The 17,137-nt window shown below is 51.9% G+C and overlaps 1 protein-coding gene across 3 annotated transcripts in view; it reads right to left on the bottom strand.

Moving 5' to 3' along the window:
• The window catches only part of ACTN1 (actinin alpha 1), a 90,522-nt gene extending 77,214 nt beyond the window's left edge, over positions 1 to 13,308 (bottom strand). For 2 of the 3 annotated variants that reach the window (XM_017651645.3, XM_017651646.3), the window contains exon 1: positions 12,948 to 13,308. In XM_017651645.3, coding sequence (XP_017507134.1) covers positions 12,948 to 13,052 — 105 coding nt within the window. In that variant the 5' untranslated portion in view covers positions 13,053 to 13,308. The remainder of the gene's footprint in view (positions 1 to 12,947) is intronic. The other variant, XM_017651647.3, reaches the window with a different exon arrangement.
• Between the last annotated feature and the right edge of the window lie 3,829 nt (positions 13,309 to 17,137).

Here is a 17,137-nt window from a genome sequence, read left to right as displayed (position 1 = left end):
ACTTCTTTGTGGGGGCAGAGAGGAGGTACTAGGGAGTAAATAGCAGCAAAGTTAGTTTCACTCCAGACCCCCTATTGTCAATTGCAAAAACAGTTCCAGTTCTTCACTCTGTCTATAGCTACCCTCTTTGCAAATAACTCTGAAGGGCCCTCTCACCTGTTAAAAATGCAGATCTCAGGCCCCAACCTGGACCTTCACAAATTCTAGGGATGGGGCCCAACCGTCCATGTTAACAAGCCCTCCAGGTGACTCTGATGCCTGCTCAGGCTCCAGTCTGAGCACCATACTGTACTCCACAGACCACCCCTATCCTTCTAGGCTTCAAGGCTTGGGGGTGTGGCATGAGTGTTTCTGGATCCCAGTGACGCAGCCTCCAGGAGCCCCAATAATGAACCCCTTACTAGGGTGGCCCAGGAGACGGACACGCCCAACCTCAGCCATCCAGGGAGCCCCAAGTCGGCGAGAGAGCAAGGACACACACACCCTGGGAGCCCTCCGCATGTCGTCAGAGCTGAGGGCTTCCTAATGGTGCCCAAAGCAAGGGTGATGAGAGCTGCCAGGAGGCTGCCAACACTCATGTCCTTCCTAGCTCTCTCCAGTCCATCCCCGACCCAGGCGCTAAGTGAGCAAGGCAGGCGCTGAGTGGCCAAGGGCTAGAGGAGAAGGAAGAGAAGGTCAGAGCCAGGAATAGAGGTGGGGACAGGGGGGCAGAACTGGAACCCCACTGGCTGCTCCTGGGGCCCAGCCAAGAGGGGCTCAGCCATGTCTCCCCACCTCTGGCCTCCTCCAAAATTCTACATGCAGACAACTAAGTTGCAAATGTTGCAAGATGCCACCATGAAACATAAAATACAAATTCACTCAGAAGCACCCCCAGATTCACAGTCACTTTCTGTCACCATATACTCACTTCACCAAGGAGTAATGAAAGCACAACCACTTTCATTACAGAAAAAAATGACAAAGCAGTGAGTCCCTAAGAGCCAGATTCGCAAAGCCCCCAGGAAAAGAGGGCAGCAGCAAGGGTCCAGGTACCCCCCAGGGGATAGGAGCCAGGCATCAGAAACACGCCTCAGAGGGAAGAAAATAAAATACCCGCTCCTGCCCTCCCTCATCGAATACCAGGCAGTTTTTGAACTCGGGGGTGCAAAGTGGCAGGTATAACACAAAGAGCTACCCGCAGAGGAAGGAAGTCCAGCTTCTAGTCCCACCTGCCACCTGTAAGCAGCTGGGTGACAGGAGCAAGTCCCCCAAACCTCCAGAGCCTACAGGGTTCAGCCCTCTCCCCCTGGAAACAGGCGCTAGGGGGCCAGGTTAACTCAACAGCCCCAGGGCACAGGAAGTCTGAGCAGAAAAGACAGCCCAAGGCCACACATTAAGCATAAACACCATTTATGTAAAGTTTTAAACAGGCACAGAAACACTGACAACTACACACAGGCAGGAATTGTAGAAACATACACTTAGGAATGAACACATCAAACCTGGGACAGTAGTTAACTCCAGTAAGGGAAGGAATGGGATTCGGAAGAACGCTAGGGCCTCGACTGCATCTATGGTGTTTATGGTCTTTGTGAACTAGCCTCAAGAGCAGAAAATCTAGAAAAAACAGATGTAGCTTCCTGAGCTTTTGCAAGCCTTTCTAATTTCCTTGCCTCCAGCTAAACTATCTCATAATCTAACTCATAAGGGTCTAGTGAGGATTAAATTAATGTCTGGAAAACATTTAGAAGCATGCCTGGCTCACAGCACAGGACCAGGTCAGTTCAGCCTGGAGCATGGAAGGGGATGGATGCTCAGCTCCACATTCCCAGGCCCATCCCCTGGGCCACAAGGGGGGCCTAAACTGGGCCTTCTGAACCCCAGCAGTTTCTGTGGAAAGGGAACTGGGGACAGGACTTCCACGGGGCACCTTTGGGTCTCACTGTGGCCTCACTGCCAGTGCCAAGCAGCCCCATTAAGAGGGTTCCAGCCCCACTGAACTAAGACCCCAGTGTAGCAATCCTCAATTTAAAAAAAAACTAATTATGTATAAAGAATCTCTAAATTAACTATTGCTTAACTTAAAAAAAAATAGGCGGCTTTCTTTGAGGCTAAAGTTTGGGAAAATGTCCAAATTTCTCAGAAGAGGCCTCTGGGCTTCATACATGCAAAAGATACCTCCCCACAGTCCCAGCCTGTGTCCGGGATAAAGGGCAGGAAACCAGGGGTCTGCCCCCACTTCCCCTGCTCCAGGAAAGCAGGATTCATGAGCCGCCTCCTCCATCTCCTGGCTCCCGGGGCCAAGTCTGGAAAAGCACTTCGGGTTCCTGGAAAGGCCTTTCTGAAATATCGGGAATTCAACTGGCAAGTGCCATTATATGTTATCTGGAGGATGTCTTCAGTGTTTGAAAAGAAGCCACTCCTCTGCCAGTGTCAAAGCAGCGGCCAGAATTAACAGAGGGGCTTCTCAGAGCCAGAGAGACACACGTGCCCTCACTCACTTGTAGACCAGACAGATGAGGAGGTCCAGACAGCAGGACAGAGGTCCAGAGAGCAGGCCCTAAGCAACAGTGCTGCCCCTCCCGAGGCCCCCACAGGCTGGGTGGTAGGGATCCTATTTCCTGGTGTTGGGACCTAGAAGAATTAAAAGTTCCACTTCTCTCCACCCCAAACCACAGGCTGTGACATGTGGACATTCCCACAGTGGAATAAGGAGAATAGATAGTCTGACTGTGACAAGCCCCCTCCCACCCACATGCAAGGCTTGCTGTCTCTCCTCCAAGATGGAAAGCCAAGTTCCATTAGGAGACCTGCCTGAAGGAGGCCACCCACCTCGATGTGCCCACCCCTCATGTCATCTCACCTACAGTTGATTTGAAAAGGGAGCTCAGCATGATTCCATTCTATTCCCATCGGTCTATAATCAGTTTTACAGATGGCTTTTAGAAAACAAATCTTCAAGCCCATAAAAACACTCCCCTGCCAGCCCTGGCCTGGCCTCAAATCACAGGCCTGTGACCACGCTCTGAACAGCCCCACAGTACCAGCCACCACGAAACAGGAAAAACGAGGTAGAGAGGTGGCCACTTTTCCAAAAGCTCCCTTCCCTCAAGGATCGCTTTTCAGCTGTCAGCTGGACCACATGGGGCCTCTGATTTAGACCTTGGGGGGAAAAGTTCAAAGCTGGGGGTCAAGAAGGGCATTGTTCTCCCCTTAAGGCCAGCCTCCGGCAGGCCCCCAGCCCACTGCACTGAAAGCCAGAGCTGCCTGCCCCAACCTCAGCCCCCAGACCTTCCCCCGCAAAACTTCCTTAACAGTCTCAAGGCTTGAACAAGAACCTCCTACTTTGTGTTTCACATGCACAGGCTTCTAAAATCAAAATAAACATTGAGGCACAGCTACCTAGCTCATGGCCTGTTAGGTTCCCCTAGTGACCAAAGGGAAGGCAGAGCAGGTGATACTGAAGGAACTAAAGGGGGTGGAGGGGGGGCAGGGGAGGGGAGACGCGGGGAGGAGGGACAGGGTTGAATCTTGAAGCCCTCAAGCCAGTTCCAACAGCTGGGGTCAGCTCTACAAAAGGCCACCAGGGACATGTGAGGTCCTCCGAGTTCAGGGGCTGAGTCTATACCTGACAGTTACACCTACTGTAGAATGTGGAGAAATATAACAAGAACCCTTCATTATCTTTTCAAAGAAGAAAAGTAACTTTGGGAAGGCCCAGGCCCACCCCCTTAGCCTTGCAGACCCTCCAAAGACCTGGATTCAAAACCAACTCTACCCCATTCGGGCTGCGCAAGAGACCCTGGTAGGTCACTTAACCTTTCTGAGCCTTACTTGCCCTGTCTGTAAAATGGGGATAAAACTCACAAATTTGCTCATCGTGATTAATGGAAACAAAAGCTACATGTGAATCATATAATGAGTACTTGATTATATACTACCCTGAGATGCTCCTTATTATTTCATTTATATAAACCTTGTGTTTCAAAACAGACACCAGAATAGCAAAAGGTGTGCCAGTACTTCTGGGTAAGAGTTGAGTTCCAAGGTCAATCTGCCTGGGTCCATTCATAATCTGGCTTACTAGCTAGTCAGTCTTGGGCAAGTTACTTAACCTCTCTGAACCTCAATTTTCTTGTCCATAACAAGGAAAAGAACAGTAACTTCCTCAAAGGGTTATCTGGTAGACTGAGGTGATCCAAACCATGCAGCCCTCAATCAGTGTGAACTTTTAGTTCTTACTTATTTGAGGAACTAAGACATTCTTAATAAATACTGGTTGGTTGATATAAAACAGATTTCTCCTTTCCAGCCTTCCTTCTCTCATCTTCTCTTCCCTTACCAGGAGGTGGATGATATTTCCATACCTCCCAGATATTGGGCTTGTGAAATGCTTTAAACCAACACAAACGGTTCCCTTTAAGGACTAAGAGTACAGGCACCTTCATTCCCAGCCCTTTCTCCCTGTGAAGCTGGGAGTATGTTATTTTATATCTCTAAGCTCAGGATCTTCACCTATCAAGCATGATTATCCCACATACCTTACAAGGCTGTTGTGAATGTTAAATGAGGCTGTCGACAGAACAGCTAATAGGCTGCGTCCAAGTGGGGTTCCCACACCCCAAGACCCTCTGTGTGACAAGCCCCACAACCTGTCAGTGAAGAGCAGATCCCAGCCCATGAGAAGCCCGCTGTAGCCAAGGACCAAGCAAGCAGTTTCCAGGGCAACAGTTTCCTCTCCATCTACTCCCAGTCCCATCCCCAGCTGCCTTTTATTCTCCTCCTGCCTCTGAAGTGGCTAAGTCACCTTTTCCCATTATTGCTAGGTAACCTGAGAGTGGTGCAGCTGCCTCCTGGCGGAGGACCCTAGCCCTCCTCTGCCCTCCCCATGCCTGGGGAAAGCTGCCCACTTGGACACCGCCCTTCCACCCCTGGAGCCCTGTCCATCAGGGTTTACAGGTACAGGTAAGGGACTGACCTTGAGGGACTGACCTTGAGGAAATAAGGAAAGCCACCCTCCTCCCCGGCCCAGCCTTCCGTTTGCCTGCGCCTACCTGTGATCTATTCTTAAGCAGTTGTCCTGAAAAGGGTCACATCAGGGAAGCTGCCCTTCTTGATTATTTTCCTCTTCTGCTCTCCCACTCACTAACCATGAACCTGATCCCTGACTGCACAGTAAACAGTGAGCAAGAGAGAAAAGGTGACACGTGAATGAGGAAGAGGAACAAGAGCATCAGAAACGCCTGTGAGGGTGCTTACCTCCAGGAGGTGGGATGATGAGCAACTGTCAATTTCTCCTTTATATTACTTAGCATTTTCTGAGGCTTTCTTTAACTGAGATATGATTATTATACCATAAAAGTCAGCCATTTAAAGCATGCAATTCCATTTTAGTAGATTTAGTATATGATCTTTAGTACATTCCCAAGATGGTACAACCCTCACCACTACATAATTCAAGGACATTTTCATCACTGGGTTTGTTTTGTATATGTTTGGCTTTGCTAAAATGTTCCTAGATGTGCCAGCATTTGTTTCCTAAGCAGCAGAGCAAAGTGGTAAGGAGGCAATCACTAGAGCCACACTGCCTGGCTTCAGATCCCTGGTCCACCTCTTGCCAGCTATATGATCTTGGAAATGGAGCTGCTCTGAGCCAGTTCTAACCTGTAAAATGGGGACAATAGTAGTGCCCACCTCACAGACTTAGACATGTTCATGCATGTAGAGTCCCCAGGACAGTGCCTGATAGAGTGCTCAGAAAGGGTGAGCCACCATGACTTTTGAAAAGTCCAGCCCAGCCCCTGGACCTGGTCTGGGAAGATGACCCTGCCCAGGCTGCCAGGAACTGCCATTGTTTTTTGCTCACTTCTCAGGAGGGGGCTAGAGCTGGACTAAGGCCCTGCACTCTCATCAGCCCCTCTGCCACCAATGGTGCCCCTTGGGGTGGCTGAACGGGGCTGAACATGGACAGGGAAGGTTGGAGGTCATGACTGTTGTCCATGTGGCTTCAGGGCCCAGGCATCTCTACACCAGACTCTCGTTTGGAGATCCTGCCAGATAATCCCAGCCAGGACACGAAGGGGACAGCAGCGGAGCAGGGAGGAGATTCCACGACCAGCCTTCTCTATATGTTTAACCCCCACCCACTGGGAACAAGGGATTCCAGGTGCTTGGACTTGACACCCAGCCTGAAAACCAGTGAGAAACCTTGATGTGGTAACACAAAGGTTGGCCTTCAGAGGGGCCCTGAGCCCTGGTTTGCTGGGTCTCCTGCCCCTACCACTCCCAAGGCTCCCTGCCTCAGCCAGGACCACATCTGGGCAATCAGCACTTAGCAGGATGCTGGCACCTCGGTGGATGAAGACAGAAACCTGGGCTGAATCATGAGCCAAATCGTAGCTGACCCAGCCTGGCCAGGACTAAGGAACCAGGCTAAGAGGGACTCCTCTGCCCACAGCCTTTCAGCTCTGAGCTCTCTGGGGAGCTGCAGACTAAACTCACCGAACCACCCCCGGCTGGCGGCCTCCAGGCCTCTCCAGCATCCTTGGGGAGTAACGCAGTCCAACTCATAGGAACCCTTCGTGCAGAGATGTGGGCCCACTGACCATCTCTGAGGGGATAAAAGCAGGACCAGTGGGGAAGATGCCCTGAAACCACAGCCCCTGGCCACATACCAGGTCCCAGGAAAACCTTGGGCAGGTTACATGTGGGCACAGCTTGGTGGGGCTAACTGGCTGAGATGGTCCCAACACCACCTGCTCAGAGATGTTGGGCTCTGACCTGTGAGCTGAACAAAACAGCCTGGCCTTTCAAAAAGGGGAGAGGTCGGCTCTGGGAGGGACAAAGAGTGGGAAAGAAGATGAGCAAGAACAATGCAGGGGGCTCCCCAGCCTGCAGTAGCTTGAAGGTCCCTGCAGTTGTTGCCCTGTTCTGCCCATCCAGCCCTCTCCCCTTCCCCTGCTGGTGCTACCTGCCACACACACACACATATGTGCACGCATGCCAAGGAAAGAGGAGGCTTCCCAGCAGAACCTTCAAACCCTGCCTATCCTTGGACATGCAGTACAAAAGCCGCCAGCTCTTCCCCTCTCCACCACTCCAGGCAGCTTGCTGGCTCCTGCCCTACAGAGGCCAATGTCATGCCTCTGGCCATTCTTGGTGAGGCCTGGTGTGATTTTCTGTGTCTTTCCGGTTCCCTCTCCACCTAAACCGTGATTTCCATGACCCCAGGAGCATCTGATACCTAATCAGGGTTCAAGCAGCATTCATTGACTGACTCCACAAGGAGAAATCATCCATGTTCTCACACTATCAAGGGACTAGAAGGTGGAGGAGCAGAGACACACAGTAGCAGGTCTGTGATGAGGCCACATGTCAGGTTTGGGCTGCCCTACCCTGGCTCCAAACCCACAGGCAGTACCAGGTCTTGGCGTGACAAGTCCTCAAGCCATGTTTCTGGTTTGTGGTCACTGGCCAGGAGCCCAGCCTCAGGCCTTCCTGGAGAAGATGGAAGGAGAGGCCCAAACCCCAGCCACAAACCCCAAGCTACAGGACACCCATTTGGTTTACCCTCCTCACATTCAGAACTGCCCACAGGGGAGAGGTCATAGAGTCAGAGCCTCCTCCCACCCACTGAGCACAGCCTTGGCAGCCCCTCCTCAAGCGTCAGACCTCAGAAAATGAGTTTTCTCCTTCTCCTTTGACAAGGCTGGTGACCACAGATCCTGCAGGAGTCTACTAGCTTCTTACGCCTACAAGGCCATCTCCAGGGACCAACAGCCCCTCAGGGTCTCACCATTCCTCAAAACTGGAAAATCTGGTTTGCAAAGTGCTCCAGGCTGCCTCACACCTGTCTTAGGACAGCCTAAGTGGCAGCCAGAACAGTCCCACCTGCCTGACTCTGGCCAGCTGGCCTTCACAGCCCTGCTGCCCCAGCACCCCCACCCCATCTTAACTTCAGGCTTGACTTCAATCACATCGCCAACCAGGGGGCACCTGTTCTCAGCACACCCACATGGTGCAGGTTTTGGAGAGGAAGCAGCTGCAACAGGTCCTGGAGGAAAGCAGGGCTGGGGAAGATGCCTGGGTGGTGTAGGAAGGCCCAAAGAATGCCCTCAGCTATTTAACGGGATGGCCTGAAGACATTCTGGGCTGTCTCTCTCAGAGGAAATTCATACTTTGAAGTCACTATATGTGAACTATAACCAGCTGACAATGGTTTTGGGCATTTTAGCATTCATCTCTTCACACTGGGTACCCAGGAAGTAGGGAAAAAGTAGGCAAGGGATTCCACACAGATCTACCGGGGAAAGGACATTGAATGAGCCAGTTGACTTAAGGATCAGAAATCAAGAACAACACAACTCCCATACACTCCTAGCCAATCTTGGCTCCCTCTGAGATGGGTTTATATCCTATATTTTATCTCAAAGTATATTGGGTAAAGGCCATAGAAACTGGTTCCTCAAAATAGTTAACATTTACTGAGCACTTGCTGTTAGATGCTATGCAAAAGTCACCACATACATTATTTGGCTTAAACCTCCACTCAAATATATTAGGCAGGAGTGACTATTATCCCCATTTCCCCCTCGGCATCATCAGGCACACAGCAGGGATTCACCCGCTATCATGCAGCTAGTCATGGGATTTGAACCCACTGCGCCCAGAGCACATCTATCTGCAGTCTGGAGGCAGGATGCAGCCCCAGGGTGGGGTGGTTTGACTGGAACATTAATCCATCTCCACCCACCAGCCTGGAGCTGAGAGCCATTTATCCAGTTATTCAGCGTTATTTCTTAACCACCTATTACAGGCCTGACCCCATGCGAGGCACTAGAGACTCAGCAGAGAACAGGACAGGCTGGGCCCCTGTCCCCATGGACACCAGCACAGAGTAAAGCAGACAGGAGTGTAGAGCCGTGAGGGTTGTGAGGATGGAGGCTAGAGTCGATTCTCTCCTCTTGCAGGCCTTACTTCCACCAGGCATTTAGATGTCCTCACCTTCAGGGCAGGCAGATATCCTGTCCCTCTTCAGGTAAACCCATCCACAGCAGGACTCCCCTCTTTGCAGTCCTCCACCATGACTGGTGGCCCTGCGCAGCTCTTCTGAGGGTCTTGCAGTCCAGCAGCATGTATGAACGTAACAGCCTGTCTTCCTGCAACCTAGTTTGATGTGGGTGCAGACTCAGGACCTGGGCTTATTTACAACCACACTCATTCACCTGCCAGGGCTACCTCCTAATTTCAACATCCATTAGCTCAACAAATATTGATTAAGCTCCTACATGTAAAAACCCCAGGGCTGGCACCTGTGGGAAAACACATTAGAGCCTCCAGGATTTAAGAGCCATTTTACATATCTTCTCCAGCCAACCCAGGGAAAGCGGAGGTATTATAAATAAGGAATTGGAGGCCAAGGGGTTAATTAATTTATCCCAAGGTCACAAGCATGAAAGTGGATGGCCAGGATGCTCCTCAGAGTCTATGCTCTCTCCTGCTTGACACCGGCGCACGTGGTACACACACCTAAGGGCAGGGGCATTAAGCACACGAGGGAATAAACTACAACCATCCTGAAAAGATGGGCATTCACAGCTGCTGCCCCTAGAAAAGGTGGCTTTGGAGCTCAGCCCCAAAGGTCAGAAAGATTGTGAAAGCCAGTGAACTCCCCTAATCCACTGCATTTTGTGTCTGGAGGCAGGGAGTCCAGCCCAGTGAACTGCACTGAAGCCTTCTTTAAGAAGTGACAAGCCACAGCCAACTGATGCAGGATCTTGAGTCATGCCTCCTGCCTGCACAGACTTCTACAGGCACCTGCAGCAGGACTTACCACTCACCAAGGGTCTTGCTCCCAGGTCATTAATCTGCTCCCTGGAAGAGCCCAGGCATGACCAGAGGGCAGAATGTTGCCCATTTACAGAGGTGGGAAGGGAAAGAAAGCACCACAAGACCTGGGACCTCGTCTGTATCACCCACTCTCTATCCTCAGCATCTGGCACAGAGAAGGTACTCAAAAAGTATTTGCTGGAGTATTTGCTGGATAATCTAATAAAGCTCAGAGAAGTGAAATGACTTGCCCAAAGTCTCACAAGTTGTCATGGTTGCACCGGACTAAAAACGGGCTTCTGCCTCCCCTAGTGGCCTTTGTATCCTGCTGCGCTGCGTCCTCCTCCTCCCACGTACTCACTCACCTGCCTCCATCTGGAGTCGTGGGCCTCAGTCCACCTGTCCGCTCTGGTCCCACTCAACTCCCACCTACCACAGTGCAGGAGGAAGGTGTCAAAAGCAATAAGTTACTTTAGGTTTGATCCCCCACATCTAATACCACTGCTTTATCATCTTACCTCACCCCCTTCTGTAAACGAGGCACAATTTGCAGACAAGGGAACCGAGGCCAATGCAGGGTAACATAGAGAATTATCGGCAGAAAAAACAACCTTGGGTTTTCCAAGTCAGGAGAGCTTTTGCTGTGCCACCACTTCCACCAACCCCACAGCAGGTGTTGGCTCCCTTTGGCCCAGAGACCCTTGCAGACTCTGGATGCCAGGCGCAGCCTTCCTCTCTCCCTTACCAACGAGGAACGAGTGAGGGGAAGCGACCTGCCCAGAACACGGCTGCATCCCAGCCCCATCATGCACCAGTTGGGGCTCTGGGCTGATTACTTCCCCCTCAGCCCCTCACTTCCTCATCCTTATGTGTGCCTGGCTCACAAAGCTGTTGGGAGTAATAACTGAAACAACACATGTGATGAGATGAGAACAGTGCACACATCAGCCAATGCCAGGAACTGTTGAGTTTGCCACCAATAACCAAATTTCCCAGAAGACCCTGTTCCCACCTGGCTGCCCAGAAGCCTGGTGCACACCCACCACCACCCTGATCAGAGTTTTTCATATATATATATATATATATCTGTGTGTATATGTATGTATATGGGGAGGGGAGGAGGCAGGCACTTATGTTTCTCCCCAAATACATTTGATGTATTCACTTAATAATACTGAATACTATGTGCAGGTCCAGTGCTCAGTGCTGGGAGATCAGTGTTTCTGTGGCCCCAACCCCACGTAGTCCCACAGTCCCCACAATGGCCTAATTCTTAAATCTTGGGCAGTCTCGTCACTTCTGTCCCAACAAGGCACCCAGTAGATACTCAGTAAATAGGGATTTCTTCTCTTCTCCCCATTAAATATCCCAAGACATCCACCACCCTAATTCAACCCCTCCCATCCAATTTAAAATCTATTCTCAAGGTTTCAGACTGAAATTTTAAAAAAGGGACCCCTGCCTGGCCCCCACAGGAATCTCCAAAGTACCCACTCCTTTCTCACCCCTTTTCTCCACCAACAGTCCAGTTGTCCCAGGAAATAAGCTCTGTGAATGGGGGGCTGTCACAGCCTCCCCTGCTCTCCCTGAGGGGCCCACAGGAACGGAGAGGAGTGTTTAAGCCACTGCCACACTGCAAAGAAGTTGGCTCAAGGGGGGTGGTGACAGGGGCCACAACCTTCCAATGTCCCCCTGCAGGGCTGTGCCAGCAGAAGCCAAGGCATGGGTGTCAGGTCGCTGGGCTCTGAGGAAGCCCTTTGTGCAGTGTGTTTTAAATTACCTCTGCTTGTCTGATGAAGTGACTAAAAGGGCGCCGATTCAGGGCTTAGGATTCCTGAGTGAGCTAATACAGGATGCCTTTGGCTAAAAAAAAAAAAACTTCAGTCGGCTCCCTAAACTCCCCCCCTTTTAAGTTTAAAAAAGGGAATGAATGTTACCATTTTTGGACATGAGCGTTCTCGCTCAAGCCCAGCCCTAACCGCACTATCCAGAGGGACGCGCCATCCTGTCCCCCCCATTCCTAGATCAGCGGGGGTGGGGGGTAATATGAAATGAGGAGGGACCGGATGGAAGCGGGCAGCGGGAAAGGGGGGGTGTTCAGGGTACGTGGCCGCCTGGGGCAAGACCTAACAGCGCTGGCAGGAAGCAGAGGCAGGGTTGGGGCTCCCTCCCCACCCCTCCCACAGGAGTGGTTTCTGACCTCTTCCTGCCACCGGCCACTGTGCCTGGGTCCCATGCTGCCCGGGGCCCGGCCCCGGTGGCAGAATGCGCACCCGGATCACGGCGCCTGGGGACGCGGCTTGGTGGCTAAGCAGAGATCCCCAAAGACTGACCCCCAAATATCCCCAGAGACAATTTCTCGCCGTGGAACCCCTCAACTCTGATCCAGTTACCCAAATTCTCCTTCTCCCAGGAATGAGCGGGGGTCGGAGGCGCAGGATAGACACCCCTTCGCAGCTACCAACCCACTGAGTTAAGTAATAAAACGGTTTGCAGTCCTGACCCCGCTACCACAGGGCCCACTGGGGAGCCAGCATATGCTCCCCAGTTTTCTCAGCCCCAACCCCACTCCAGCAGGTCCACCTCTAGGCAGACCGGCAGGCAGCTGCCAATCCCTCCGTCGCTGGCTTTCCCCTCGGTTTTCGGGCTGGCAGGCGCAGAGCCCACAAGCAGCCTGCCCCCTCCAGGTACTGAGCCCAGGGCAGCCCAGGAAGCGCACTGCCACTGCACGCCATATGGAGAGTCGGCCAGGGGGCGGGAAAGGGAAGGCAAAATCGATCCTGAGCAAACAGCTACGGAGCCAGGGACTCAGCCCCGGCCTCCCGAGCACCGCCCCCGCGCCCTGTCCGCACGGAAACGGTGCGGCTACAGCCGAGTGGCCTGGATCGCGGGCCCCAAGACAACCTGCCCACCGGCGGCCCCACCTCCTCGCGCTCCTTGCTCGGCGTTCGCGGGCTCCGGGGCAGCGGCTCTCCCCACTCCGACCCACGCCTGTAACCCAACACCCCACCTCCCAGCGGCCGCTCATCTCCCGCCCCCGCTCGTGCAAGCTTGGAACCCGTTCGGAGCCGGGAGCCCGCAGCTGAGACCACCGCGGGCGGAACAGGGGGCTGAGGCGGGCTGGAGAGGCTACCGACCTTTCTCTGCTGCTTCTCCCAGGCCGGGTCCAGGAGCAGGTCTCTATCCCAGTCCTCTTCGGGCTGCATGTAGTCGTTGGTTTGCTGGGAATCATAATGGTCCATGATGGTGCGCGCGTGCTAGGGGCTGGATTTCTTCCTCCACCTTCTCTGCGGGCGGCGGCGGCTGCTGCGGCTGCCCCGGCGTGGGGAGGGAGTCGGACCGGGCTGGGCTGGCGCGGCCGGGCTAGCTGCTCTAAGCCCTGTCCGCTGCGGCGCTGCTGGCGGCGGCTGGAGCTCACTCACTGCCTGTTCCGAGCCGGCGCTCAGACCTAATCTCCACGCACACTGAGCCGGGGGACACACTCGAGCTGCGGGAGCCGAGGCGGGCGGGGGCTGGGGCGGGGGCGGGGGGAAGGGGCAGAGCCCTCCCGAGGTTCTCCATTGGCCAGGCCGAGTTGCCCAAACTTCCCCCCCATCGCCTCTCATTGGGAATTCCTGGCATCAGTCAGGCCGGCCGCGGCGCATATAGGTGGACTGGGCGGCCCCTCTCCTGGCGCGCACGCCCCCGCCCACTCCCTGGGTGCCCACTCCCCCGCGGCTCATGTGACATTAGCTTAAGCTGAAAGGGACCGAAGCCGGAGGACGCCTCCCCGAGCTCGGGAGCAGCGAGCTCGGGGGCCCCCAGAGCCTCCGGGGATTGGACACGCTCCCCGCCTGCGGGAAGGGCCGGAACTCCGGCGCGCGGGCGTTCGGCGCTCCCACGCGCCCTCCAAGCCCCAAGCTGCCAGGATCTGGAGAAGGGACGCCAGGAAACCCGAAAAGCATCTCATTTTCTCTTTCCCAGGGTCCGGAGAGGTTGGCGCCCAGAAAGGGGCGGGGAATGCCGGAATGGAAAGGAATTTCTTGGGAATTTCCTGACTCTGGCCCCACCCCCCGGCCCCGCCCGGCGCGACCCAGCGGACCCCTACTCTCAGAGAGTCCGGTTTCTTGCAAGCAATAGGCGCTCAGAGGCAAAAGAGCTTTCCCGCCTCACCGCAGGGTCCTTTCCGGCTCAGGGGACCGCTCCGGCTAGGGACTTACCCTGCCTGTCCCGCGCGCTGCTGAAGCTGGGGCTGCCCTCGTACACATTGGGCAGCATCCTGAAAACTGGAGGGGAGGGCCCTGAGCGATCTACCTGCCCCACACACACTTGACAAATGAGGAAACTGAGGCTCAAAGAGTTGACCCTGCAAAGGGATTTAGCAGGTTCCCGGGATGCCATAGGCTAACCCTGTAACCTAAAGCCTGATTGTTGTTGGGGGAAGGAGGGCAAGATTGACTCAACATCTCTAACTCATTAGTGCTGGCCTAAGCTTTCTTCTTGGGGCCTATAAGAGGAAGGTCTAATCAGCTGGTCCAGCAGTGACAGGTACTGAGAATTGCCTGCCTCCTGTCCTGGTAAGCTGCTCCAAGGGGTTCCAGGACTGAAGAACAGCAGCAAGTAGACCGCAAATAGGTTATGCACACAGTGGTGCTTAATTTATATTTGTGGGCCTGATCAACTGCAAAATTGTGGCCTAGTCAACTGCAAAAATGTCAGTATATCAGTTGAGAAGTGAAGGAGTTAAGAGAAAGAAATTCACTGACAGAAAGTGCCAGGAATTAGGATATATGAAAGGCCACAGATGGAAAAGGTAAAGAAAGTGCCTCTGACTCTCAGAAGAGCCAGCGATGCTGTTGTAAGCAGATATGGGTGGTGGTGATGCTCCCTGCATCATTAGTCAGCCTCTCACGTCTGTCAGGTGTTACGGATCAGCACTGTGCCTGCCATAGTTCCTGACTGAGGAAGCAGTGCCTCTAAGCCATAGAGACAGCAGATTTATGAAGCATTTTATAACTACTTCTAAACTATGGCTCTAAACCTAACATAGAGGGGAATGATTGTGCCGTATCCATTCACCCACTCAATAAATACTTGCTGAGCACAGTCTGTGTGTCAGGAGATGGGCTAGATGTTATGTATACAGAGATGAAAAAGACAATCCCTGCCCCCATGCAGCCCAGCAGAGGCAGACACAGAAACAAAAATTTACTGCATGAGATAGATGCAAGGAGATAGATCTTGCTTACTATCATGAGATAGATGCAAGAAACTATGGGGCACAGAGGAGGAGCTTTGAGCCCAGCATGGGAAAGGAGGCCCCAGGTATAACTGGAGGAGGTAAAATTCAAGTGAGCCTTAAAAAACAAGAGTCAGCCAGATGAAGAGAAGTGTGGGATGTTATTCCAGGCACAAGGAACAGTGTCAGTAATACACGGGGGAAGGAAACTACATGGTATAAAAGGAATGCCTTGCATTTCCACGTGGCTAGACTAGAAATTCAAGGCTAGGAGGGGCAAGAGATGAGGCTGGAGCAGTGGGGAGTAGCCAGGTCACAAGGGCCTTGGGTGCCTGTGGAGTGTGGATCTCAGGGGATCAAGGCCTGCTGGAAGCAGTCGGAACTAGTTGTAAAGCAGTTGCAATAATCCAGCTAGGAATGGTGTCTTAGTCCATTTGGGCTGCTATACCAATACTATAAACTGTGTGGCTTAAACAAGGACATTTATTGGTAATAGTTCTGGAGACTGGGATGTCCAAGATCAGATTAGGTGGTTAGGTGTCTGGTGAAAGCCCTCTTCCTGGTTCATAGATGACCACCTTCTGGCTATGTCCTCATGTGGTAGGAGGGGCAGGGACCTCTCTGGATTCTCTTTTTATAAGGCCATTGATCCCATGCATAAAGGCTCTGCCCTCATAACCTAATTACCCTTCTAATACCATCACATTGGAGTTTAGGGTTTCGACAAATGAATTTGGGAATACATTAGTATTCAGTGTATGGCAGAACAAGAAGAGTGGATGGACAAGAAACATGAGATAAAACTGAGAAGCTTACCTCTATAGCTTTTCTTCTTCCTTCCTAATTACAACCCTTAAATAGAATTCGTGCCTCATATCGAAGTTACCGAGTATCATAATTCCTCCAGGTGGTAAAGATACCTCGAGACAAGTGCTGGGCATAGAAGCCACAGGGCATAAATCTGCAAAGAAGTAAAAAGCTAACCTTTTCAAACAATATGGCTTCTCTCTCACTTACCAACTTTACATCTCCCTGTATGGCCCCGGAAGATGACTGGTCAGCCAGAGACGGGTAAGATTCCTCAAGGGAGGAACAACCTAAGACAGGCACAGTCGCAGGGGGGCCATCAGGTGAGAAATTGGGGATCAACAGAGGTGAGGCTCAGAACCTCATCCCCCCTGCTTTGAGAGAAATCTTCTGCATCCGTGGATGGTTTATTGCCCTTGTCTAGCTTGGATTAACACATAGTCTACAGGCACACACCTGATCATCTACAATTGCTCTCCTACTACACTAAACTATGTTTTCTACCTTTATCTTGCATCTACCTACCACTTCAGCATTTTATTAAAAATAATAATAATAATAATAATAATAATAATAAAGGGAGAAATGTGGGATCAACATATAAATCAAGTATAAAAATCAAATGAATATTCATATTTGACCTGATTTATAGTTCATAATGCGTGATCAAAACCGAAAGTTTCTGTGATGAATGCCCTTGCACTGTTCACCATGTAAGAATTTATTCACTATGTAAGAATTCGTTCACCATGTAAGAACTTGTTTGTTATGCTTCAGAAGATTGGAGACTGACGAGAGTTAGGCTTGAGATGGATTAATGATTGTACATTGAGCATTGACCCCCCCTATACTGAATTTTATTGTTGTTAACCATTTGATCAATAAATATGAGAGATGCCCTCTCAAAAAAAAAAAAAAACTGAGAAGCTTGAGTTTGGATGTGAGGAGGAAAGAGGGGGGGTCTTTGTTGCTCTCAACAAGTGTCCAATATGGGACAGACCGTGCATTTCACCTAATTATTTCATTTAAACTCCATATTCAAGGTGAGAATTGTCTCCATCTTACAGAGAAACCAAGGCTCAGAGAGGTAGCTAACTAGTCCAAAGTCACACACATATATGTGACTCCTAAAACCATGCTTTCAGCCCAGCGTTTTTCAACCCTGGGTTGACACCCTCTTCCCAGGGAATAGTTGGCAATATCTGGAGACATTTTTGGTTGTCAGAACTCCAGTGGATGGAGGCCAGGGATGCTGCTAAATATCCTATAATGAACAGGAGAGTTTCCCCACCAAGAGAAAGA

Source organism: Manis javanica, chromosome 8 (assembly GCF_040802235.1).
Source record: "Manis javanica isolate MJ-LG chromosome 8, MJ_LKY, whole genome shotgun sequence".
NCBI lineage: Eukaryota > Metazoa > Chordata > Mammalia > Pholidota > Manidae > Manis > Manis javanica.
This window is presented reverse-complemented; position numbering and strand designations above follow the sequence as displayed.